This window comes from Danio rerio, chromosome 9 (genome assembly GCF_049306965.1).
Source record: "Danio rerio strain Tuebingen ecotype United States chromosome 9, GRCz12tu, whole genome shotgun sequence".
Taxonomy (NCBI): domain Eukaryota; kingdom Metazoa; phylum Chordata; class Actinopteri; order Cypriniformes; family Danionidae; genus Danio; species Danio rerio.
Genome location: NC_133184.1, coordinates 30,064,162 through 30,089,467, shown reverse-complemented (window position 1 = coordinate 30,089,467; position 25,306 = coordinate 30,064,162). Strand labels below are relative to the sequence as shown.

General features: G+C 38.9%; 1 protein-coding gene and 1 long non-coding RNA gene across 3 annotated transcripts in view; one reads left to right on the top strand and one right to left on the bottom strand.

The window, feature by feature from the left end:
* The window catches only part of LOC141376143 (uncharacterized), a 139,513-nt gene that overhangs the window by 39,621 nt on the left and 74,586 nt on the right, over nt 1-25,306 (bottom strand). The window contains exon 1 of one of the 2 annotated variants that reach the window (XR_012385451.1): nt 20,747-20,802. The exons of the other annotated variant lie outside the window; for it this stretch is intronic. This is a non-coding gene — a long non-coding RNA (uncharacterized lncRNA). Of the gene's footprint in view, nt 1-20,746; nt 20,803-25,306 lie in introns of those variants that run through there. 2 annotated transcript variants of the gene reach the window in all.
* klf7b (Kruppel like factor 7b) overlaps nt 21,073-25,306 on the top strand; it is a 53,564-nt gene continuing 49,330 nt past the window's right edge. Inside the window, 1 exon segment of the mRNA NM_001044766.2 lies at nt 21,073-21,530. Coding sequence (NP_001038231.1) covers nt 21,429-21,530 — 102 coding nt within the window. The 5' untranslated portion in view covers nt 21,073-21,428.

The following is a 25,306-nucleotide window of genomic DNA, read 5'->3' as shown; positions in this document are numbered from 1 at the left end:
AAACTGTTAATTTTGTTAGTTGTCACCATTATTGAGGTTCATATGCTGATTATTGATGTCTCTTTGAGTGCAATTTACACCATAGAACAGTGTTATTGTCCAAGATATTCTTAAAAACTTCCAGAAACCCTTGCCATATATAGACATATAATGTAAAACAATAGATTTAACATTGAATAGGAGCAGTAAATTTTATTATACTAAATGAGAACAGACTCTGCCATTTAATAGCAACATAAACATCACCAGATCTTATTTAGGTTTTTGGCTGGCTTGCCTCAACAAAGGAGCTTTTTAAACAAAGTTCTTAACAATTGCAGCAGCCAAGATATATAAATGTTAAAAACGACAGGGCTAAGAGCCCAACTAAAGCAAACTCTGTTCTCCATGATGGTGACGTAAAACTTTAACTTTTTCTCAAGAAGAACTTTAGTAAATGTTATACAAAAATACATGTATTAAGTAATAAGTGTAGCTGGTGATGATGTTTGTAGAGTTGTTTAATCATCCGCTGATCATTTAAATGATTTAATCATTTGTTGTTCTTCAGGTTATTTTATTATAAAGCTGTGACTAAAGTTGTAGTTTTGTACGTTCTGTTCTTGTTTTTTCCCTTCAGTATTTCTTCATTTGTTCATTGTTAATCCTCAATTATCATTTAATTAGTCAGTTAATTAATGAATTTACTTCAGCTTTGCTCCATGTTTCTTGAACACTCAGTAGTGTGGACACTTCAATAAAAACTGAAGTATATGCTCTGGGGTTTAAAGGGTTAAAGGTGTGAGAGGTAAAAACACAGTGTAAAAATGTATTTTAACAGTAATATACTGTTAATTTACACTACGGAAATAGACTGTAAAAAAACAGTAGATTGCTGGCAACCACAGCTGCCAGTAGATTACTGTTAAATCAAGGAAAAAACAGTATTTTACTGTAAAACCTGAAGCTAATTTCTTCTGTCTGTCACCGTTGTGGAGGAGAGTAGAGCCAGTGTATGAGTTAAAGATGAACAATGAACTGCTGATGTTATTCTGCATGTTTCTTTATTTAAAGATAGCGGCTGTTTAGTTGCTGATGCAGTCAGAATCTCTCTGGTGATTACAGATTTACATGTATGTGTGCTGTTGTGAAAAATAAGACATTAGAATTAAACCAAACTTTTCTAATTAACTAAAATAAGTTATCATTATAAGTATGCTTCTAAGCATATAAAGCACATAACTTCATAAACTCATTCAGCAGTTGACCAATTTGAGGCAGTTGCCTTCAGTGAGCAAAATGAGTTCACTTGAGTATTGTGTAAATCAATGTAGTCCATGTATTTTTACAGCAACATACTGTAAAATAACAGTACATTGCTGGCAACTGCAGCTGCCAGTATTTTACTGTTTTTTAACGAGACAATTTTTAACAGTGTATATATATATATATATATATATATATATATATATATATATATATATATATATATATATACATATACCAGGTGGGCAGAAACAAACTAGGCAATGTTTAATGGTTATACAACTTGTAGTGTCAGTGGAGTCATGATGAAACTAGAAAATCGCTAGATGGACAATAATAAATAGCATTTCATTTTCCATTACATTATTATTACACCTTATTATGCATTAAAAATGGTAATATTTTGGTTTTGGGGGTCTCCAATAACAATCTGATAGGCGTGCAAGGTTAATAAACCCTTCATTGTCTTATAATATGCATTTATTTTTACCTAATTATCGCAACGACTCCCATATGATTTGTTCAGCGACTCCTTTGTTCCCAAACCCCTCCTTAGCACAATGCTAATCTGTGCTGATTGGCCAGATGACCCAGTCTGTTGTGCTTGGTCGACTGCGTTAAGTGCAAGAGGAATGCCCACCACGGCTTATCAACAATTTTGAAGTAGTCAGAGTGCAAACAGAGTGTAATCAGAGTGTAATCAGTGTATGCGTAAGCATACCTGCCAACACATTCTCCCCTGTTTCAGAACTATATCCGCCACCCTCCCATTTTGTTATTTCTTCTCATAATATTTTTTGCTGCTTGTTCAAACTACCTATTAAAAATTAGCTAAAATAACACGAATCTTGAGATTCTTTAAATTAATTGCTTTAAGTTTGATCCACCTAAATTTGTTAAATTAACTTAATCTATTTGTGTTGGGACAACATGCCAAAATTATGTGGAACCCTGCATTTTTTTCAATGTATTAATATGTACAAATAACATTTAAAGAACCATTTTATAGCATTCATTATGAGATTTATTCTGTATAAGATTTTAAGTCAACTCATGCAACTGACAATGATTTTAGAGTACTACTATGCACACTGCGATCACTAATGCACAGGTGTTTGTTGTCTTGCTTCATAATTACTCTTACAAGGCAGGTTACATTAGCATCAGATTAACATTCAGATAAAAAAGCAAAGGTTAGAGGAGAAATGGTCAAATTCGCAATCTTGTCTTTCTCCATCCGTCCTCTTCTCTCCATTCCTGTTTAATGCACTGTAAATGCATGCCCTTCTTGGCCCCATGTGTGTACTCTATTGCCTTTTTTTCCACGTTCTTCCCTCTTTTTCTGCTGTTTATTCTTTTTCTTGGCACAAGAAACACCAACACAGCACTAATGCTGACCCCGCTGAGAACGCACTTTCTGACTGTCTCTCTCACACTTTCTTTTCCCCTCTTTCTTTTTCTTTCTCTCTTCTCCTCTCAACTTCACCCTAAACCAGGCGGCGCTTTGCGATCTCTTCTAGTCTGTAGCCTGTGACCTTCGCTCTCACCCCTGGGGAGCAGTGAAAATGACTGTTCCCCAAATCCCTCCAGCTGAGAATCAGTGAGTATCTATAATGCTCTGATGAACTCCTCCTATGAATGATTTGTAGCCCTCTCTCCATCAGTAAATATAGGTCTTATCGACCTACGCACACCCCGTCTGCACTGCTATTTGCTCAAAGACTCCCCCCGCTCCACTCACATTAGAAACACATTTGAGTTTCTGATGAAGAAGAGTGATCTGATTGGCCACTCCTACACAGCCAGATCTTATTAGTATTCATGGATAACATTTACACATACATTTCTGTCCATTTGGATTTACCCTAGAAGAAAAATATGGACATGCTGAAAGCATTTAAACCTGTATTCTTGTACAGTTTGAAAACCTTAAAAGTAATATAAATACACATTATACTGATAATGCCCTAATATAATTTACATTTATATCCAGATGAAGCTAAAACATAAAATCATATATTTTTGTTCTAATTAGACTTTAAATTTTAACCCGCAAAAATAATTCCTTGATTTGAATGATTCGGACATACAAAGTTTCTTCAAGGAACTACTTGTAAATACATTAACTCTTGTTATTAAGGACACATATGAATGCTAAGTAAACTGCAGCCAGAAACATATTGCTCATGCTCGCACTGGTGCACAGATAACGTACAAGAGACCAATGGTGTAAAGATACAAATTACAAATACTCCAATTATACTGTAATTGAGTAGTTTTTTCTTGGGAATTGTAATTTACTAATTATGTTTTAAAAAACAGTGCTGTATTTGTACTTTTACTCCAATATTTTCCTTCAAACTGTAGTTACTACTTTATTTTTTTATTGGCAAATGTGATTGGCTAAAGTAGAAAAATCAGTCCTCATTCCGGTCCAATCACATTGTACATAGAAAGTAAAATCGCATCATACTGAATGACCTCAAGATATGGGCGCTTTATTAGCACAGCAAACACTTTGGAAGAATTAAAAATGGCCAAGAAGACATCCACACAATGACCCAGAGACTTTTTTCAGACTGCATGTCACTGATGAGTAAATGAATGATGTTGGCTTTATGATAACTGACATCACTAAACAGCCTTAAACAATCACTTAATGGAAAAAATGGAAAAACAAAGGAAGGGCTGAATGAATAGAGGTCAGAACGAAGAAGGGTTGGACCAAACTAATGAAGGAAGGAAGAAAATGAATAAAGGAACAATTTAAGGAAGGACTGAACAAACTAGGGAGGGAAGGAAGGAAGGATAAAAGAAACAAATCAATGAACAAAGGACCTAATAAAGGAAGGAACAAGAATATGAATGAATGAATAAATGAATGAGCAAACAAATTAAGGGAGAAATGAAGGAAAGACCAAATAAATGAAGGATTCAAGGGAGGACTGAAGAAAGGAAGGAAGGAAGGAACAAACAAACAAACGAACGAATGGATGAATGAACAAACAAACAAAGGACCTAATGAAGGTAGGACCAAAAATATGAATGAACAAACAAATGAATGAACAAACAAATGAAGGGTGGAACGAAGAAAGGACCAAATGAATGAAGGAAGGGTTCAAGGAAGGACTGAAACTAAGGAAGGTAAGAAGAAACATCAAATGACCAAACGACCTAATAAAGGCAGGAACAAAAATATGACCGAACGAATGAATGAGCGAAGAATGAAGGGAGGAATGAAGGAAAGACCAAATGAATGAAGGAAAGATTCAAGGAAGGACTAAACAAAGGAAGAAAGGAACAAACAAATGAATGAATGAACATAGGACCTATTGAAGGAGGGAACAAAAACATGAACGAACAAACAAATGAATGAATGGACAAATGAAGAAAGGAACGAAGGAAGGACCAAATGACTGAAGGAAGGGTTCAAGGAAGGACTTAAACTAGGAAGGAAGGAAGGAATGAACGAACGAACGAACAAAGGACCTTATGAAGGACGAAAAATATGAATGAACTAATGAATGAGCAAAAGAATGAAGGACCGAAGGAAAGAATGAACAAACAAATGAATGAAGGAAGGATACAACAAACAATCAATGGAAGGAAGGTTTTAAGGAAAAAACAAATATATGAAGATAGCTAAATGCCTTACAGAATGTTACGTTTACACATCCCTGCACAAACTGCATGCAAACACATCAACCTTTCACAGTGTAATACTCACTACTCTTGAGTACTTTTAAAAGGGCTACTTTTTACTTATATTTTGAGTAATATTTACAACAGATTCTTTTACTCTACTTGCACTACATTTTTGGCATTTTTTAAGCATGAGCACACATCACTTTGCATCTTATAAACACAAATTAGCCTTAACATTACATTCTGGATCACCCCTTTAACGTAATGATACTAAAAATTAAAATAAGTACTTGATTGAAATGGAAACAGGGTTTCTTAGGTTTAGAGGCTTGTCAAATGGTCAGGCAAAATACTCAAGAAACCTTATCCAGTGGATAACAGTGAAAATGTCACAAGTTGACGTGTTGACGGTTTCACTGGGTATCGGTCATCAGTACTTATAAGGGGTTAAGCACATCACTGTACACTCTCTCTAGCAGTAAAGCTTAAAAACAGTCCATGATCACTGCAGAAACTCTGCGAGAAAGCCCTCCTGCAGCCCCGGACATACCAGACATCACCCCTGCTGTTATACAGCAAAAACACACAGAAAAAAGAAATGCTGGAGCCAAATATACAGCCTATCAGCTAGAGCAAGGCACACAGGCTCACTTGCTAATGAGAGACTAGTGTGCTAGAGCTACATGCTAAGTTTTCCCAAGGCAATTGGGACTTCCTACTGCAACACTTCAGCATCCCCCCTCCATCAAAAAACACAGGCAGTGTACAGCACCACCAAGCAGCAAACCCACAAAACTAAATTTAATCATCGGCACAGCGCTTGTTTCCCAGCGTGAGCCCCGCGTCCAATTATGAATTCATTTATTTGCGATTTATTTTATGACAAACGTGCAGCGCTCCGAACGTAATGGTGCACAAGCCTGTCGTGCGGCGAACGCCTCGCTGAGTGACTGAAAAGAAGCTAAGCGTGATGGGATTGCTCCAACCTCTAATGGGAGTTTGGAGATGCTGGGTGAGTTAATGCTGCAGGCTAATCCAGGAAAAATCACTTTAAAAAAAGGCAAAAGAAACAAAAAATGGCTTTAACGCAATGAGATTTCAAGGCTGAAAATAGACTGAATAACCATGACTAATAAGGGCCTGGTTAATGCTTCGTATAATCTCGCCAAATTAATATGTTAGACACAATTGGCACGTAATTAATTCCTGCGAGTACACCCAACAAGAAGATTTATTTTCAAATGTCAATCAAGCTGTAAAAGCCCACCCCAGCAGAGGGATTACACTACACGGCCGCATAATTCTAATTATGTGGTTATGTTGAATTACACGGTTATATTGACCATATACACTGTGTATGTATAAACAGCCATTACCTGGGCAGTAAAAATCACCACTGACAAGGGCCGATCATCAAAAGCAAGGTCATTCTAATAGATGAACAGTCTGCCTGTAGCTTTGGTTTTTATGACTTCATAAAGAATGGGTCTCAATGGGACCATCAGCATCCCGGCTATCTCGCAGTGTGATCTCTCGCCCTCCGTCTTCTGAAGTGCCAGGCCTCGTGTCTGTGGTGGCGCAGCGGCCTGGTGTCTGGCTTGAAGTCAAGAGTCAAGGTTGGGGAGAGGAGAGTGACGAGAAGGGGGGACGACTGACCGCCTCTGAGGGGGGAGGCTTTGATCAGAAAGCAGATTTAAGCTGGAGTGACAGTCCACCAGTGCACAGCTTTGTCCTGGCCCCAGCTCAAACGCCATCCGACTGCAAGCACAGGGTGCCAATGCAGGGCATGTGTGTGCGCGTGTGTATCAGTGTACCCAGATGACATGCTCCCACATGCTAACACTGACACACACACACACATAAACATCTGCTGGTAAACAAGCGCAAACATACACAGACACTCAAAGCAAACAGAAACAGACTGGAAATTCTATGCATACAAATATGATCATTCAATATTTCTGCGAACACTGGTGCTTTGGATTTTACGTATAGGAGCTAGATCTGATTTTACTTTGTTGCTCACACTGTGGAAACCATTTCTTTAATGGATCAAAAAAGTCAGTGAATTGGTGTTGAGTACATTATTATTTTTTTATTTTGAGAAAAGTCATCTAACATTACAAAACTTTAGGCCTCTTCAGCAATTCACCTTCAAATTAAAACATATTTTTCCTCCCCATTTTGGCTTTCTGTCCAATTTATGTTAACAAAATAAATATTGTGTAAAGTTGGTAAATGAAAAAAAAAAGATGTTTTCCTGTTTTTTAAAATGTGATACAGTCATGTGTTCAATTCGTCCTAAAGCAAGAGGGTGGATTCCACTGTTTAACCCTTTGATGCACAACATGGGTCTAAAATGACCTAAACAAGTTTATTTTTCTATATCTTTGCAATGTTTTAACTTAATCACTTAGTATTTTGTGTGTTTTGTGTGTTTGTGTGTACACTTAGTGTTTTTCATAAGCACAAAGCTTTGTATTTTTTTTTCTTTTTTACTTTTTGAATAAAAACCATTTTTGTGTCACTACCCTTTTAATGCACACCATTGGGTCTGAAATGACCTGCATTCATATCCTCTTATTTCAATCATGGCTAAGCTTTTTTTTTTTTTTTTTTCCAGAATCTTTAAATTAAAGGCATTTTGTTGTTTACAAATTACAGGTTTCATAAAATATCTTGTTTTACTCTCACACAAATACTTATGTTTAGTGCAGTTTTTGTATTTGTACATCAATTTTAAAATAAGTGTCAAAAATTACCCATATAGAAACCTATGCTGTTTCATAATTGTTGCAAAAAGGAACCATTTACTGCTAAATACTGTTCACCTGGCACATTTTACAACTCAACATGGCTGATATCTGATGGTTTTATATACTTATTTTATAGATAGAAATGTATATTTTGACAGACGGACGGACGGACGGTCAGACGGACAGACAGACAGACAGACAGACAGATAGATAGATAGATAGATAGATAGATAGATAGATAGATAGATAGATAGATAGATAGATAGATAGATAGATAGATAGATAGATAGATAGATAGATAGATAGATAGATAGATAGATAGATAGATAGATAGATAGATAGATAGATAGATAGAAGTCAATATGGTGTTCTACTGTATGTGCAAGAGGCCTGTAGTTGTAACAACTGTAAACATGTAGTTGTCATTTGTGAGGAATATAAGCACCGAGATGGCAATATGAGATGGCACTGTTCATGTGTAATTTTGTTTTGTCAGTGTTTTGTTCTTTTATTTAGGCATGTGCATTAGAGTAGCACTACAGTGATAACAATAATTATAATAATTTCAGCTTGTTGTTATCAGCGATTGATATGTGTGGAAAAATGGCATATAAACATATTCCAGATCTTAAATGTGTTTGTCTGAATAATTGCTAAAACATGTATTGTATATTTTCAATTATTTTATTTATTGTTTTTTTTTTTTTTTTTTTTTTTTCATGTTTTCACATACGGGTCATTTTTGACCCATGTGTGTAAACTTGATGTTGTAATACAAAAACTAAAAAAAAATAATAATCATTAATTTGTGGTGAATGAAAAAAGTACATTGAATATTGATGCATGATTATATTTATGGATAAATAAATATATAATGCTGAAATAAATTGCTTTAAGATGATAAAAGCAAAACATTCCCATTGAAGAAGAAAATAGCATAGGGAATGAATATGGGTCATTTCAGACCCATGTTATGCATTAGAAGGTGTTTTTATAGCTTGTGCATCAAAGGGTAAAGATGCTCTCCAGTTCGGTAAAGATTAATGACAATTTGAAAATACCTCAGAAGGCATGTATTAATCCTTGAAAAGACAAAATAAAATGAATAATAAACCAAATAAGCATTGAGTGTTTCATTATTTTTAATGTAATAAAAATTACAGTTAATTTGCTTTTTTTTTTTTAAGAGACCCGTTTCTCTGATTGCATGCATTGCTGTATCTTGTGTGTTGCATCTTTAGCATGTGTACATGGAGTAAAACCTTGTTGCTAGTGTAGCAGAGGCCAGTTAGTGAAGTGCTGTGCAGGTAAACCTCACTCCTAAAGGTACTCTAGATGCTAGATGTCATGGCCTTTAGCCTCCTTGGTAGAGCAACAGACTCCTATTTGGATGGTTGCCAGTTCAATCCCAGCGCAGAGCAGGTTGGGTGGTGTAGGACCGGTGAGGGTTACATTGGTGCCATGACCCGGATGGGAGTGAGGTTTAGGTAGGTGAGTGTAGCAGAGGCCAGCTGGTGAAGTGCTGTGCAGGTAAACCTCACTCCTCTGAACTCTAAAAAGATGCTCTAGTGACAGACGCTATAGTGGTTTTTAGCCTCCTTGGTTGAGCAACCGACTCCTATTTGGAAGGTTGACAGTTTGATCCAAGCTTAGAGAGGGTTGGGTGGTGTAGGACCAGTGGGGATTATGGCTGATTTATATTTCTGCATGAAGCGCACCTCTCAAAGCTTTTTCTTTACTACACGTTGCAACGGCACGTATTGCAAGCTCTGTGATTGGTCGGCTTGGTAGTGCTGTAGAGTGTGGGCGGGACCGAGAGCCGTGCAAACCTATTGAAGCGATTGCTTACAAGTGTCAAGTCCCGTAAAGGAGGTCCAGATGGAAAGTTTTGTTCTGTGTTTACCTTATAATTAAAGTTGTTGCATGTCCCCTGGTTCCCGTATCAAAAATGAAAAGTTTGAGCTACTTTAACATAAAGGTAGCGTTAAAAAAATAAAAAAACAGGAAGGGACCTTTCTTGAAAATTCAAAATGAAATGGAAGGACACTGTTTAAAGGAGGTTTAATGTTTTCACACGCCACCTTCAGCTTTTTAAAAAGGTTAGTGTGTTTATTACACATGCTTTAATGTGAATCTTAGCTCCAACATTATTAAATCTAATAAAAATCAAACTGTGATTTTTCTTGTTCAATTTATGGGATATGAGCTGACAGTATGAGCTGATCTGTACCAATTGATGAACAGTGCTTGCACTATTGTCTTTTATGCCTTGATTTTGCAAATTATGGTTGCTGATTGTGTGCCCCATAGTTGGATGTTGCCCCTGTTAGTTATGTTCTGGCACTGGCTCTGTGAAGAGAGAAGATTTACTCTTTATTTTTGTTCTGCACCAGAACACAAGGGCATTTCAGATATTTTAGTGTTGATGAATAACTTTTGGAAAAAGCTACAGTTTTTAAATGAAAACTATTTTAGAATGAATGTAGCCTTTAAGAAAGCCAGGGCATTCTAGGTAAGTTTGCATGTGTGCATTACTATAACAAAGTGGCAGTCTGCAATTTGGCTTCACTGCAACGATAATTGACAACAACAAAACAGTATAGCTGACCCATTAAGAAGCTATTTTGAAAGCTGTTGAGCTGCTGTCAACACACATCTTTCCCTCCGTATAGACACCACATTGCATAATAAAACTGGAAATGTTCAAGGCACGAAAACATCAGAGGAGTGTTTTAAGATGTTTGCTAACACCAAGATTCGAGAAGACAATTAATGCTAGCACGTTCCCAGGACATTAGCCATTCATTTTAATTCTATGTAAATACCAGTCATAACAGCCACCATTATTATTGTTATTCAGCCAAACGCACTTCCCCATATGCTATTTGCACTGCTGTGCTTCTATGACACTGGCTTATGCATCTTTTCTTTATTAAAATCTCAAGGCAGAATTAGCAAGAGAATATGCTTAACCTCATATACCTTTCACAGCAGAAGGATATATTGCCTCTTCTCTATTATTAATAAAATCACAAGCACATGGGGGCTGGGGTGTAATATCAGTAGCTGTAGGCAGGATGAGCACTATATTGCTTTAAAGAATGTTTATGTGTGTATTCGAGGCAAGTGTCAGGTCTCATATCTAGAGGCTCAGCGCGGTCTTCGTTGGTAACAGCACAGAAGTGGAGTGGGGGTGCAGTTATGACCGCTTTGAACAGCTAAATCCCACCTCATTCACCCGGCCTATAACACATGATGACGATGGCAAGACTAGGGTTCTCCATGGGTGCCAATTATGAGGTCTGCCCATACTAATTAATGCATAAACACCCAAAGGCGGTTAAAATAAAGATGTAGAAGCTTAAACGTGGGTTTTACACTTTTCACTAAAAATGCTTTTCAATAAAAAAAATGTTTAAGATTTTGTGCACCTGAGGTAACCATAGCAACAGAAGGCTCCTTGTGCACATTCTGGTTAGGATAATTATTAAACCTTACTGTGATAAAACTATAAATACAGTCATTAGTTTTCTTTACAGGTTATCCTATAAATACATCCCATATATACCCTTACACACTTTCTATAGACAGTAATGTTTATACTGTACAGACTGTTTATTTCGTCCCCTACCTCAACTCTACCCCTAAAATTAACCCTCACAGGAAATAATCTGCATTTTTGCTTGGAGAGTTTATTCCCCCATAAGGTCGGAATAAACTGGTATTGCTATTCTTGTGCGCCCATTTTGTGAAAGGTGTGAAGGTACACACAAATTCAGCAATAACATTAAATATCGCATTATGTTTTGTAAACATTTTTATTTGATACCCATGTGATTGCTTAAAAACAAATATAGAAATGTTCAGTAATAGTATCACTTGGGTATGTGACATCAATTTGTAATGAATATACACTCATTTTATTAGATACACCTGTCCAAATGCCTGTTAATGCAAATTTCTGATCAGCCAATCACAGGGCAGGGACGCAATGCATTTAGGCGTGTATGCATGGTCAAGACGATCTGCTGCAGTTCAAATTGAGCATCAGAATGAGGAAAAAGGGTGATTTAAGTGACTTTGAACATGGCATGGTTATTGGTAACAGACGGGCTGGTCTGAGTATCTCATAAACTGCTGATCTAATAGGACTTTTATGCACAACCATCTTTAGGGTTTACAGGGAATTGCCTGAAAAAGAGAAATCCAGTGAGTGGCAGTTCTGTGGGTGCACATGCCTTGCTGATACCAGAGGTCAAAGTAGAATAGCCAGTCTAGTTTGAGCTGATAGAAAGGCAACAGTAACTCAAATAACCACTTGTTACAACTTAGGTATGCAGATGAGCATCTCTGAACGCACACCATATGCAACCTTGAGGTGGATGAACTACAGCAACAGAAGACCACACCGGGTGCCCCTCCTGTCAGGTTAGAACAGGAAACTGAGGCTACAATTCACACAGGCTCACCAAAATTAGACAATAAATGATTGGTAAAACGTTGCCTGGTCTGAAGAGTTTCGATTTCCGCGGCAACATTCGGATGGTAAGGTCAGAATTTGGCAACAATACCATGAAAGCATTGATCCGTCCTGCCTTGCATAAACATTTCAGGCTGGTAGTGGTGGTGTAACGATGTGGGGAATATTTTCTTGGCACACATTGGGCCCATTAGAACCAATTGAGCATTGTGTCAACACCACAGCCTAGCCGAGTATTGTTGTTGACCATGTCCATCCCTTTATGATAACACACCATATCATAAAGTGTGAATCATCTTAAACTGGTTTCTTGCACATGCCAATGAGTTAACTGTACTCAATGGCCTCCACCATTAGAGCACCTTTGGGATGTGGTGGAACGGGAGATTCGCATCATGGATGTGCAGCTGACAAATCTGCAGCAACTATGATGCTGTCATGTCAATATAGACCAAAATCTCTGAGTAATATTTTCTGTACCTTGTTGAATCTATGCGACAAAGGATTAAGGCTGATCTGAAGGCAAAAGGGAGTCCAACAGGGTATTAGTAGGATGTACCCAATAAAATGGCTGGTGAGTGTATATTCCGAAATCAGATTTATGTAATTACACTGAAACTAAACAGGATCTAAATGTTAATTTTGACCTCTTTGACTTTTACTATATGGACAAAACATGTAAGTTTGTAGCTACAGTAAATAGGCCTAACATCATGTGGGGACCAAAGCATGCACTGCATGATATAGGCCCTATTATCTGATTTGTGCCAACTCAGTAGGCCAAGTGCGAAATGTGGCACCTACCCAAAAACATTTTAAGCTGGAAAGCAATTTTATACATAATTCTAACAGAACACACTTCAACCAAGGGAGGTCAGTTAACCCACTAATTTGTGTGACCTGGCTCACGCTCTGACTAAATGACAGAATTTTAATAGTGTGTGAAATAAAAGATGCCAAGTTTTATTTTATGGTGAACTATTCTTGTAGGATTATTACCTAATGTGCTATGGCAAATTTTCAGCAAACCTACATAAATTTTGTAGAAAATTTCCTTTAAAATTGGACCACTCTAAAAGTCAGTATGTAATTTGAACACTGGGATCTCCATCATATCGCCTATGGATAGTGTGGGCAGTTGTGATGTGCGGTGGGGTTCTGCAGAGATGCTACCAGCGCTGTTGCTGGAGCCTTCTTTAAATATTTACACTCAGCAGAGCAGAGATAAGGCACTAAGGCGATGCAATAGAGAAGCCAGCCACCTCCACATGGTAAAGCGAACATATAGGGAAGCAGTCTGTCGTCTGTGAGTTACTGTGTGTTTTTATCTTGATTCTAACACACTAACATTGAGTCGCAGAGACTGATCAGGATAAAAGTGTGAGATAGAAAGCGCGAGAAACAGGAGAGGTGAGAGACAGAGAAAGACTGCACAGACAAACGCTTTCAGTGACAAAGATGGAGGAAATATAGAGATACAGGAGGATAAAAGAGTGAGAGATAAAAGTGAGATTAGATGCAGAAAAGAAAAAAAAAACAGTCTGAACATGTGATTAAGGGCCTGGTATAAAAGGGAAAAGGAGGAGAGTGTTTGAGGGGACAGTGTGAGGGAGTTCTAAATGTGTCAAATGGATGGATGTGATGCCGGGCTGTGTGGCCCACTCTCCTCTCCCCCATAATGCCGTGAGCATGGCAAGCACTGCCGGGTCAGCCTCATAGCATACTAATGAGATTACAGCCCAGTGTGCCACTTCAATAGAGCTGCACTGAATCCCCCTCACACTGACTATATAGTACATGCTAAAGCAGAACAGTGCTCAAGTGAGATCTCACAGTCTTGGACCCATTTGAAGGAATTCCACTCCATTTTTATGGTCCAGTTTTCCTAGCAAAACAAAAGCAAACAGTGATCTTTAGCAGGAACGTTTTGCTAACAATTCATGTAATGAAAAACATTAGTTTCTGGAAGACATGCACTGCATTTTTTTTTTAATTGTGCCTGAATTTACGCAATACCTCAAGGTTTCCTGCGCTCTCCCGCACACAGTGAGAGACGACTGGATGAAAGCGAAAAGATAAATGTATTCCCTTTATCAGCCAAAGTATTATTCCTTATACTAAATTAATCATTCTGTTCTCAAGAGGTCTGAATCTGAAAACCTTCTTTTCAAAGAGGACCTTTTTTGCGCTGAAGCAGAGCCCCCTCCAAAAAGCTGATAATAACGGTGAAGGATGGCGCTATCCTCTTCATTTCCCATCTCCTCCTCTTGCTCCTTCCATTCAAAGCCACATAAAAGGTGTTCTCTCATGCAAGAGCAAAGGTGCTAAAGGTCAGGGTCATCTCGGTACACGCGCCTAGACGGAAAGAAAAGTGAGGCTGAATGAGACAGCAGCACAGTCCGAGAGAAAAGGGAAATCTCAGCACGTTTACAACAGGGCCAGTCTAATGCGAGTGGACGTTTTCATCTCTGTGGCAGAGCTCCAGTCCAACCTAATTGGGACAATTCCCACTAGTGATATAATTTCATTCCTACCTCAGTGTGACTCGTATGATCTCATGCTGCAACCTCTTACTTCTCCTCTGATTCCCCGTCTCGCGCTCTGCCACGTAGGCGACCGCTGTACTACCAACTGGAGTTTGATCTACAACCAAAAGAAAGTCCGGGGTCTTGCCTGAAATTGTCTATGACAAATTAATGTGCTTGTGAAACATTGTGGGGAGCGTAAAATACAACTTGTGGTCTTATCACACAAAGCTTGTGTTGTCACAACCGAGCAAGCAGGATTCATCCTAACTAAAAATGAGTCTGTGTTTTCCTTCCTGTTTCATCTCACTAACGTTTATGTTATGCTGCGAGCGACTCCACTGTGTTATGAGCTCCAAGCCGTAAGCGCCCGCTGTGCAAGAACACTTAAAAGGATGTCAGAAAGTCGAGTGTGATCACAGGTCACAGATGAGAGGGTGGAGGGTTGTGATGCAAGCGCTGGAGGGATGTCATCGATGAGGGGTGTTGGGTCGGGTGAAGAGTGCCCCGGGGTTGGCTGGTAGGGGTCGCTCTGGGAGTTGGACCGGCTGAGCAGACAGGAGTGGCACCAGGCTCTCCCTGCGTGTGTGGAGCAGTGGGGTACAGTGATCGTACAACCTTTTAGGTGCTAGAATCCAGTCAGCCTCATGTGTTTATGCAAACAGATCAGTTGCCATGACTATCGAGGCAGCAGCACATTTACGTGATGTCACCTTGGCGGTGAGGGAAAACAATAACAGCGAAACATGACTAGTTCAGGACCATGCAAAGCAGAATTAACATTGACAAATCGGAGACACTTGTGATGTCTTAATTAAACACACCGGTTAGGAGAACAGCTCACCTTAAGAATACAATTTTAGCATTGCTATCTCACCCACACATTGTTCCATAACTGTATGACTGATGTTTTTCAAAATGTCTCCTTTTGTTTTGCAGGAATGTTCAGGCTAGTCCTCTTTTTCTATACAACAAAGGCATATAGTGAACAGGGGCTTTAAAGCTAAAAAGCACCATAAAAGTAATCCATACAACCAGTGTGTTGCATTCTAAGTCCTCTGAAGCCATAAGAGAGCTCTTAAATTATTTAAGACTAAAACATTGCAATAACATTGTTCATTGATTTTGCACATCCATTTTCTTGTCTTGCTGTTTTTAATGTTTGCTTTTCTGTGATGATTTCTATATTGTTGTGGCAGACTGTCTGCAATTTTGTCGCAATGATTATGTGATATAGCTGGCCAGCTTAAATGAGGTCGTCAAATTGCCAAAATAACTGGTAATAATCATGAAAGCATAAGTACAAATGTAATGAAAAGTAAAAATCAATCAGTGATGTTTTTCCATTGCACTTTCACAGAAATAGTATTATGAAAAACATTTGAAATGACTGTGTGAAAAAAGTTTTTTGAAATTGTTGCAAATTTGTTAAAAATAAAAAACCTGAAAAATCACATGTTCATAAGTATTCACAGCCTTTGCTCAATACTTTGTTCATGCACTTTTGGCAGCAATTGCAGCCTCAAATCTTTTTGAATATGATGCCATAAGCTTGGCATACCTGTCGTTGGGAATTTTTGCCAATTTCTCTTTGCAGTACCTCTCAAACTCTTTCAGTTTGGATGGGAAGCGACAGTGTACAGCCATTTTCAGATCTTTACAGGGATGTTTAATAGGATTTGGATCTGGGCTCTGGCTGGGCCATTCAAGGACATTCACTAAGTTGTTGTAAAGCCACTCCATTGAAATTTTGGCGGTGTGCTTGGGTCATTGTCCTGCAACAAGATGAACCGTCGCCCCAGTCTGAGGTCAAGAGCACTCTGAAGCAGGTTTTGATTCAGGATGTCTCTGTACATTGCTGCATTCATCGTTCCCTCTATCCTGACTAGTCTTCCAGTTCCTGCTGCTGAAAGACATCTCACACAGCATATTGCTGCCATCACCATGCTTTACTGTAGGGATGATATTAGCCTCAATTTAGAGCTTCACGGCAAAGGCTGTGAATACTTATGTACATGTGACTTTTCAGGTTTTTAATTTTTAATAAATTTGCAACAATTTCAAAAAATCTTTTTTTCACATTGTCATTATGGGGTATAGTGTGTAGAGCTTTGAGGAAATAAATGAATATAATCCATTTTGAAATAAGGCTATAACATAAAAATGGGGAAAAAGTGAAGCGCTATGAATACTTTCCGGATGCACTGTGTGTGTGTGTGTGTGTGTAAATATATATATATATATATATATATATATATGAAGTTTGAGAACATTAGTCTTGTAATTTCAGGTTGTTGCAAAAAGAAAAAAAAACTTTCTATTAAAGTGAATGTAATCTATAAAATGTAAAATAATACAATACTAATTACTAGGGTATATTCTCTAATATAATACTAACATTAAATGTGCAGAAAATAGTGTTGAATGTTGGCAGAAAAACAAAAATAAATAAATAATTGTAGAATTAATTATTTAAAAAAACTAAAATCTAATTTCTGGATGAACGGTTGCTTTTTTCTATGCGTCTATGAAGTCAAGAACTGAAGTTCCTTCTGCTCAGACACAACTTCATGTAATATCATGCATCTTACATGTAGTTGTGTCTAAGCATAACAAATGGGTCCGCCGTTGACGTCATACAGGCTTTAAATTTTAACGATTTAGCCCCAAAGGTAAATGTGTGCGCCAGAAACTGCAGGGCACCCTGAATGTGTTTTACTCCATGTCCATGGCCCAGTTTGGAAGGTGCAAGGTTTGACCTGGTCAGGGCTAGGCTCAGTGGGAACCAGCTGTTTCAGACTCTGTGAGACAGAGGGTTAGCCATGGGAGGGAGTGATGAGCCAGTCATCAGGGCTTACACTGCCCAGCTGTGCCACCGAGCCTGACAGACTCACACCTGCCCTTAACCCGCTGTGCAATAACACCAAGCACACACCTGCTTCTTCTTTCCATCATCCTCTGTCCCTCGGTAGAGCACTCTGGCCAATGAGGAAGAGGCAGGACTCGTCTATGTCCCCAGACAACTGACCCATTACGTGAGTCTGCAGTAAAGGAAATCGCACGCACTTTGACATTTTGCCTCATATCTTTCAGTGTATATTTTTTTGATAGAGACGGGCTAATGTGTCATGCGGCACAGTTTCCACCCCTTCATCCAACCCCCACTCCGGGCTAATTCTCTCTGGCAGGGAGACCTGTAAAAATCAATAGGGAAAATGTCCTGAAACAGCCAATCTAGCAACCATCTGCCCTGGTACTCCACTGAGACAAAGACCAATGTCCCCTGGGATAGTGACGGAAGAGACAGACAGCACAACACGCATACAAACTCAATTACTCACTACAACTAAAACAGTCTTTTATTTTGCAAACTCAGGCTTACTGTCTTATACTGCCTGCCACTTTTTTTCGGCTAAACTAGTGTTAACATAAATACAAACATTTAGATTGGTTTGCGTATTAGTCTTTTTTAATCTCAAGCTATTTTTCTTAAGAATAAACTATAGCTAACAAATGCAGTATTAAGTAAATGCATTGAGCTATAAATCTGTGTTAGATGCTGTCAGAACCTATTAAATGATTAAATGTAGCTTTGTTAATCAAACATAGAATTCAATTATTCTTATCATGACATTTTCTCTCATTCTTAGTTTTTCTGACTCAGATTATAGTAATTTAATTGCTATATGTAACTAATGAATTTTAATAAGGAAACAGTTTTATTTTCAAAGTAATGTTGGTGGCTCCTAGGAAAAACAATAGAACAAAAATCGGTATGGCTAAAAAATCTAAAACCACGGCATACCAAAAATATATAGCAGTAAACAAAATGATGACAGAATGAGACATTTGTATATTACTTGCTTTAATGAGACCACAAGTTTAGGTTAGTGGAATGTGAAAAACACAAAATTATTATCAAATTATTTTTGTTGGTAGCTTCACAGTAGCGCAGGGGGTAGCATGATCACCTCACAGCAAGAAGGTCGCTGGATCGAGCTCCGGCTGGGTCAGTTGGCATTTCTGTGTGGAGTTTGCATGTTCTCTCCGTGTTCGCGTGGGTTTCCTTCGGGTGCAAAGACATGCGCTATAGGTAAATTGAATAAGCTAAAATGTCCATAGTGTATGTGTGTGAAAGAGCGTGTATGGGTGTTTCCCAGTGTTAAGTTGTGGCTGGAAGGGCATCCACTGTGTAAAACATACAGTTGAAGTCAGAATTATTAGCCCCCCTTAATTATTAGACCCCCTGTTTATTTTCCCCCCAATTTCTGTTTAACAGAGAGTAGATTTTTTTTCAACACATTTCTAAACAATAGTTTTAATAACTGATTTCTGATAACTGATTTATTTTATCTTTGCTATGATGACAGTAAATTATATTTTTATATTTTACTACATGTTTTTCAGGACACTTCTATACAGCTTAAAGGGACATTTAAAGGCTTAACTCGGTTAATTAGGTTAACTAGGCAGGTTAGGGTAATTAGGCAAGTTATTGTATAATGATGGTTTGTTCTGTAGACTTTCAAAAAAATTTGCTTAAAGGGGCTAATAATTTTGTCCTTAAAATGGTGTTTAAAAAAATTAATAACTGCTTTTATTCTAGCCAAAATAAAACTTTTTTCCAGAAGAAAAAACATTATCAGACATACTGTGAAAATATCCTTGCTTCGTTAAACATAATTTGAGAAATATTTAAAAAAAAATTTTAAAAATTAAAAAAAATTCAAAGGGGGGCTTATAATTCTGACTTCAACTGTATGCTGGATAAGTTGGCGGTTCATTCTAATGTGGTGACCCCTGATGAAGAAAGGGACTAAATGAAAATAATAAATGAATGAATTACTTTTGTTGGCAAAAAAAAGAGATTTTACAGGTAAATTAATGCAGAGTAAACAAAAATCTTACAAGTTTAAGTATGCAAAGTGACTACATTCGGTTATTATTAATTATGTTTATTAGTTATTAATTATTGTTTTCCTTTTTTCTCCCTTTTATTTAATTGGCAGCCATTCTCCTGCACATTTTTCAGTAAGTAGGTTTTTCTTGATCACAAAACGCTCTCCAAACAAACACACTTATATTTGCTTAGAATATTTACAATAACATAACATCAATATGTTTGAATAAGGGGTAAAATATAAACTTTCATTGGCCAGACATTACTTCTGGTAACATTAAGCACACACACACACACACACACCACATGTATTAAGATTAAAAATCTGAATGTAAAATGTGTCATCTTGTGTCATACATTGTGATGAATTTTAACACTACAAGCAAGTTCATATTAATTAGGCTACATTAAGAAACTAGATTCATAATAACTTTGAATAAAAGCTTTTGCTTGAATAATGGTTTGTTGAACAAAGATAAATCTGTTTACGACAGACAGACAGACAGACAGACAGACAGACAGACAGACAGACAGACAGACAGACAGACAGACAGACAGACAGATAGATAGATAGATAGATAGATAGATAGATAGATAGATAGATAGATAGATAGATAGATAGATAGATAGATAGATGAGCACGAATTAAGTAAACGTTTGCAGTATGAGCAGTCAGTTACAGGACTGCTATAGGCAACAATCATTATTTAGAAATATTACACTTTTTAGGTTGCGTTTTTATGGATTTCAGGAATTAACTGCTATTAGGAGTGTTTCTGGCTTGCCCACAGGGTGAAAAACCATCCTGATGAGTCAATTACCCTTTACAGAACAATAACCAGATCAGTACTGCAAATCAATGCCATCAATTGCGTTGCTGAAACAGTTGCAATGCTCTTTGCGGTAATTTGTGCCATTAGAGAAGCTAAAACTCATTTCTAAGTGCTAAGCCTCTTATTTCAGAATTAAAATGTTTAAAGTAGCCCCGATCTTGTCTGTGAAGCGCTTAATCCTACTACTTGTGAAACATCTGAGAAGATCTTCAGACTTTTTTTTCAGCATTCGCCTACGCTTGAACATTGCATCATAACATTAATTATTTTCCAAACGACACTTCCAACTTTATAGGCAGCTTTGCGCTGTGAGATACCCGTAATGTATCATTTCCAGCAGATATGACTACATAGAGACTTGCCTCACGTTACAATCTGCAACTTCTGCTTCTGTTTGTTGCGTTCTCTCCGGCCGTATGAGCGACGCCAGTGCGCTGCCGCTGCTATATAGCTCTCTAAAAATAGCTCACCTTTCACTGCCTTCTACGGCCCGATTGACAAGTGTCACGAGCCAATCGCGCTATATTATTCAGATTTCACTCCACCTCTTTAGCTATTTAAGCACCGCCTTACTTGGACGCCAGTGAGATCATCAACCTTATTTACCGTATATGGTCACGCACGGAATTGATTGACAACAAACCACGCCCCCTCGGCTCCCTTTGCTTCCTCTCGCTCGCGAGGCAGCGAGCCCAGCAACTTGCCTTGGTGATCCACGGCATTCAGGAGAAAGGCTACCTGGAATTTATAGCGCAAAAGACACAGAGGCAATGCGGAAATAGGTGGACACTTCATGTCACCGAGTTTGCATCCCACTCCCAGGCTGAGGATCTGAGAGTTCGCGGGGACTGCAATTAAGTGACAAGAATTGTTTTTTATTTTTTTCCTTCCTTTTTTTTCCATTAGCGCTTAAAACAACCAGCTTTAACTACACTTCACGGAGGATTTGAAGCATTCCTTTTTGCGTCTGACAGCGGGCTGAGAAGAAAACAATTTATACCTGAGGATCAAAGCATCAGTTTTGTTTTTCTTGTGAGCATCAACATGGACGTGTTGGCGAATTACAGTATTTTTCAGGAACTTCAGCTGGTGCACGACACGGGCTACTTCTCAGCGATGCCGTCGCTGGAGGAGAACTGGCAGCAGGTGAGAGAGTTTGCACGAAACTACTTGGACTGTTAGTTGTTTGCGTAAATAAGCATTGCTTATGTGCGCAGATGTACCTGATGGAAACATTCACAACTTCACCGTGCGCGCGCCTATCCAAAACACGCTGTCCAAATTTTTGCGCGTAGTGGATTTTAGTGATGCAGGTGCTGTGTTGCTGCTTTCATATGAAAGCATGAAGCTAGAACTCCGTTCCTTTTATTTTAGCGACGTGAAAGTGATTATTAGTGAGAAGAATAGTCTGCAATACGTTGTGTGCTAATGTAGTGTACTTCTTAGTGTTATACTCCAGGCAAAACAGAGTGACAGAATGAGACACGAGATGAATCATGTGCATTATTTCTGGCTGAAACTGACTGAATGGCGTTTTGTTAAAGGCGCACGTAATATGGATGGAGAAAGTAAGAGCTTCGCTAACAATAAGCGACTTGTTATTAAATAATGCATTCGCATCTGTCAGATTACTTCGTGTTTTTCAGCACGACGATATCAAGAGCAGTTCCCGATCGTCATGTATTATGTATTACCTCCGCCGCGAGGGTGCGCGCGTGAGTGGATGTGAGGAGAATGCATTCAAATCACACTTTTTTTTCTTTCTTTCTGAGAGCTGCTGTGCATCTGTATAACAATTTGCTGACTCTTGAAGGGTAAAGGTAATCAATGATAATAGCTGTGTTTTACATTTTTATGACATCCCACTTAAGCCTTCTGGAAGATCTGGTGGAAGTGATGCACATTGGGAAATATCTGTCAGGGTCATGTTTTAAGTGACATGAGGTCTGTGTAAAATCAATGCAAATCAATTGATTTGTGTCAGGCAATAATTGTTTAGTAGTTAAATACAGTACTGATAACATTGGGATTTGGATTTTGTATGAATTAAACAGCATTAATGCAATATTACGGTTTACCAATTGTGGTAGAAGGACTTCTGGAAATCGATGTGACGATGGGCGCCTCTGCAGGCATGCACCGGCTGTCTTGAGCTCATTGCAATTCCATGTGCTCAACTGCAGGGAAATGCAGCGAGTGGTTATTTATCGCTAGAGTGTGGACTTGAAACAGATCTACCCCTACCAGCAACTCACAAGGCAATTCTACACAACACAAATATTACCAGGTAGAAAATGCAAATATAGACATATTGGTATGAGTATCGAAGGAAAATATGAACCGGCGAAATCATCTTAATGATTAAATGAATATGTTGTGCAATAAGACAGTTCTGGTGTTAATCAAAGTCTTATGATCATATCAGATAATAGCTTGTGTGTGTGTGAAGCATTCATACCCTGCAGTGTTGTGAATTGGCTGTCCAAGCACACAAGATTTACAATTTTGCCTGCCGTTTGACACTTCTTTGGCCATGTGCATGATAGAAACTAAGAGAATTTGAGGGGGTAAAACACACACACACACACACACAAATCAAGATAGAGCTACGAAGCTAATAATAATTCAATAGAAACAAGCTCATGTTGTGAGCTTGTAAAACCTGCAGATGAGTTCATATGCCAGCGCCATTGGCAAAGATAGTTTAGAGACAGCAGATAGTATCAGCTCACATAAGTGGAGGAGGGGAGCAAAAAAATATTACTTGCATTTAATGATAAGAAAATGAGGATGGAGAGGGGGAAAAGGCAGAGGTCTCTGTAGACAGGTAAATATACAAGCTTTTTTTTGTTTGAGTGACATCATAGTTAAAATTTTATGCGTTTACAGGTTGGGGTAGTTTTAAAGCGTAGCCCTAGATCTGCCAGCAAAAGGTAAACAGCACCCTTTGAGCAGGGGACAAGATGGATAGCTGTGGTCGGCCCCTTGCGAGTGGAGCATGAATCAGACCTTAATGGATGCGATATGGGTGAATTGAGTTTCAGAGCTAAGGCTGCGAGCAGGAATCGGGCATAGGGTGCATGGAGGGGAGGGCAGCAGAGGTTATGTGCTTGGGGATGAGAAGTGGTTGCCTGTTGAACGTGATGAAGTCCTATCGAGGCCTGACATGCACTGCATCCATTCCCCATGAGGGATGCCAACTGCTGGCACAGTCTCCCCCAATTTCAACAAAGACTCTATCTCTCACTGTCAAGAAGAGACACAGAAGACAGAGAGAAACAAGCTCAGGGTATCACAGCTTGCCAACTTTTCTTGGGGCAGAGAAGAGAGGAATTCTTTCGGCGGTGACCTGCAAGCGAGGTTAATTCAAAGAACGGCTGTTTGTGCAACAAGAGAGCCGCTGTTGGCTCTCACCCCCTCCTTATGCAGTGCCACCTAATACAACTCTTAGATATTCTCAGTGGAGAGTGGAGGAGCAGGTGGAGTGGCCTAGGGAATGAAGCAGAGGCAGTAAACAACACCATTAGAGGCAGTCAATGCAGCCTGGCCAATTAGTAAGGATCACCTAAGAGACAGGTTGGGGGCTAAGTCTGTTTGTCTGCACCTATCCATCTGTCCTCCATCAGCTAGTGCACAACTTGGACTGTTGTTGTTGTCCTCTGAAAAGCAGGCATTTTTGGGGTCACAGAAAAAATCTCTTACAAAGTCTGGCAAACCTGTTCTTACAACACTCTTCTCTGCATCAAGTACTAAGTCCAGGAAGATTCTAACATCACTCATTCCAAATGACTTTGCAGGGACACAAGCAGAATGCCATTGTTGCACACCTTTCCCAAAACATGCACAGGACTACTGCTACTGTAAGTGTTGCAAAGCAAACCCACGAGACATGATTATCCTGATAACACCCAGCAAAACCTAAAAGCTACTGTTCTATCAATAGCTTTTATGCTAAAGGTTGAGGAATATAATCTGAGATGTGGTGAACTTCTCAAAGCTCACTGGCAGCTGGAGGGCAGACGACTGACCCACAGAAACACATCACAGTCAGTAGAACTGGAACACGTCTGAGCAGGGTCACGTAAACCCCAGAGAGAAGCTGAAGGCAGCAGCTATCTGAGGCACAGGCGCTGCAGCACTCAAACATTGAGCCCGGTCTGTCCCAGAGAAGCCCAGTTTGACAAGATAATGTATCACACTGCTTGCATATTCTGTGCTGTGAGTTTTTGCATTTCACAGCCCAGTAACTTTTCGAAACAAAGGGCTAGATAGTTGGGTCTGTGCATGGGGGTTGGGAAAGAGGCGGTACATCTACATGATACCATTAAAAATGGATTATTTCAGGCTCTGTCAGTATTCTCATGGAAGTTCCACACCTAATTGTTGAAGCCCACCGTATTCAATAGCTTGCCCCTCTGTGATTGTTTGCCAATTTCCATTTGCAGAACATGGAGCAGGTAGTTGGCCTGTTTTTGTTTCTGGCTGTACCTTTATCACGTTCCTTCACCGTCCACATTGAGCTAGCACCATCTGAAGGCATTCAAGCTTTCTCTGGGCAGCCAACACTGAAATGTGCATTATGTAATACCCTGAGGAACACAGCTGCTTTCTCACAGTATATCTTCTGACAGCACAGAGGATTCTCAAGCTCTTTTCTGGTCCCTTTCTGCAATTGGTAAAGCTCCAGGACACCAAAGTAATGGGCAAACACATTATCTTGTTGACGGCACAAGAGAAAGCAGCCCTGAAGTTGTGGAGTGAGTGGTAACAGTAGGGTGTCTTCAAACACCAAGATACAGCAATAAGCTCTTTCTTATCTACTTGTAGACTTGCAGGTTTGGGCAAAGACAGCTTCTTGTACTCTCTCAAATCCCTGTGCTACAGTTTTGTCTGTGGTGATGTCCCCACTCGCTGACCTCAGT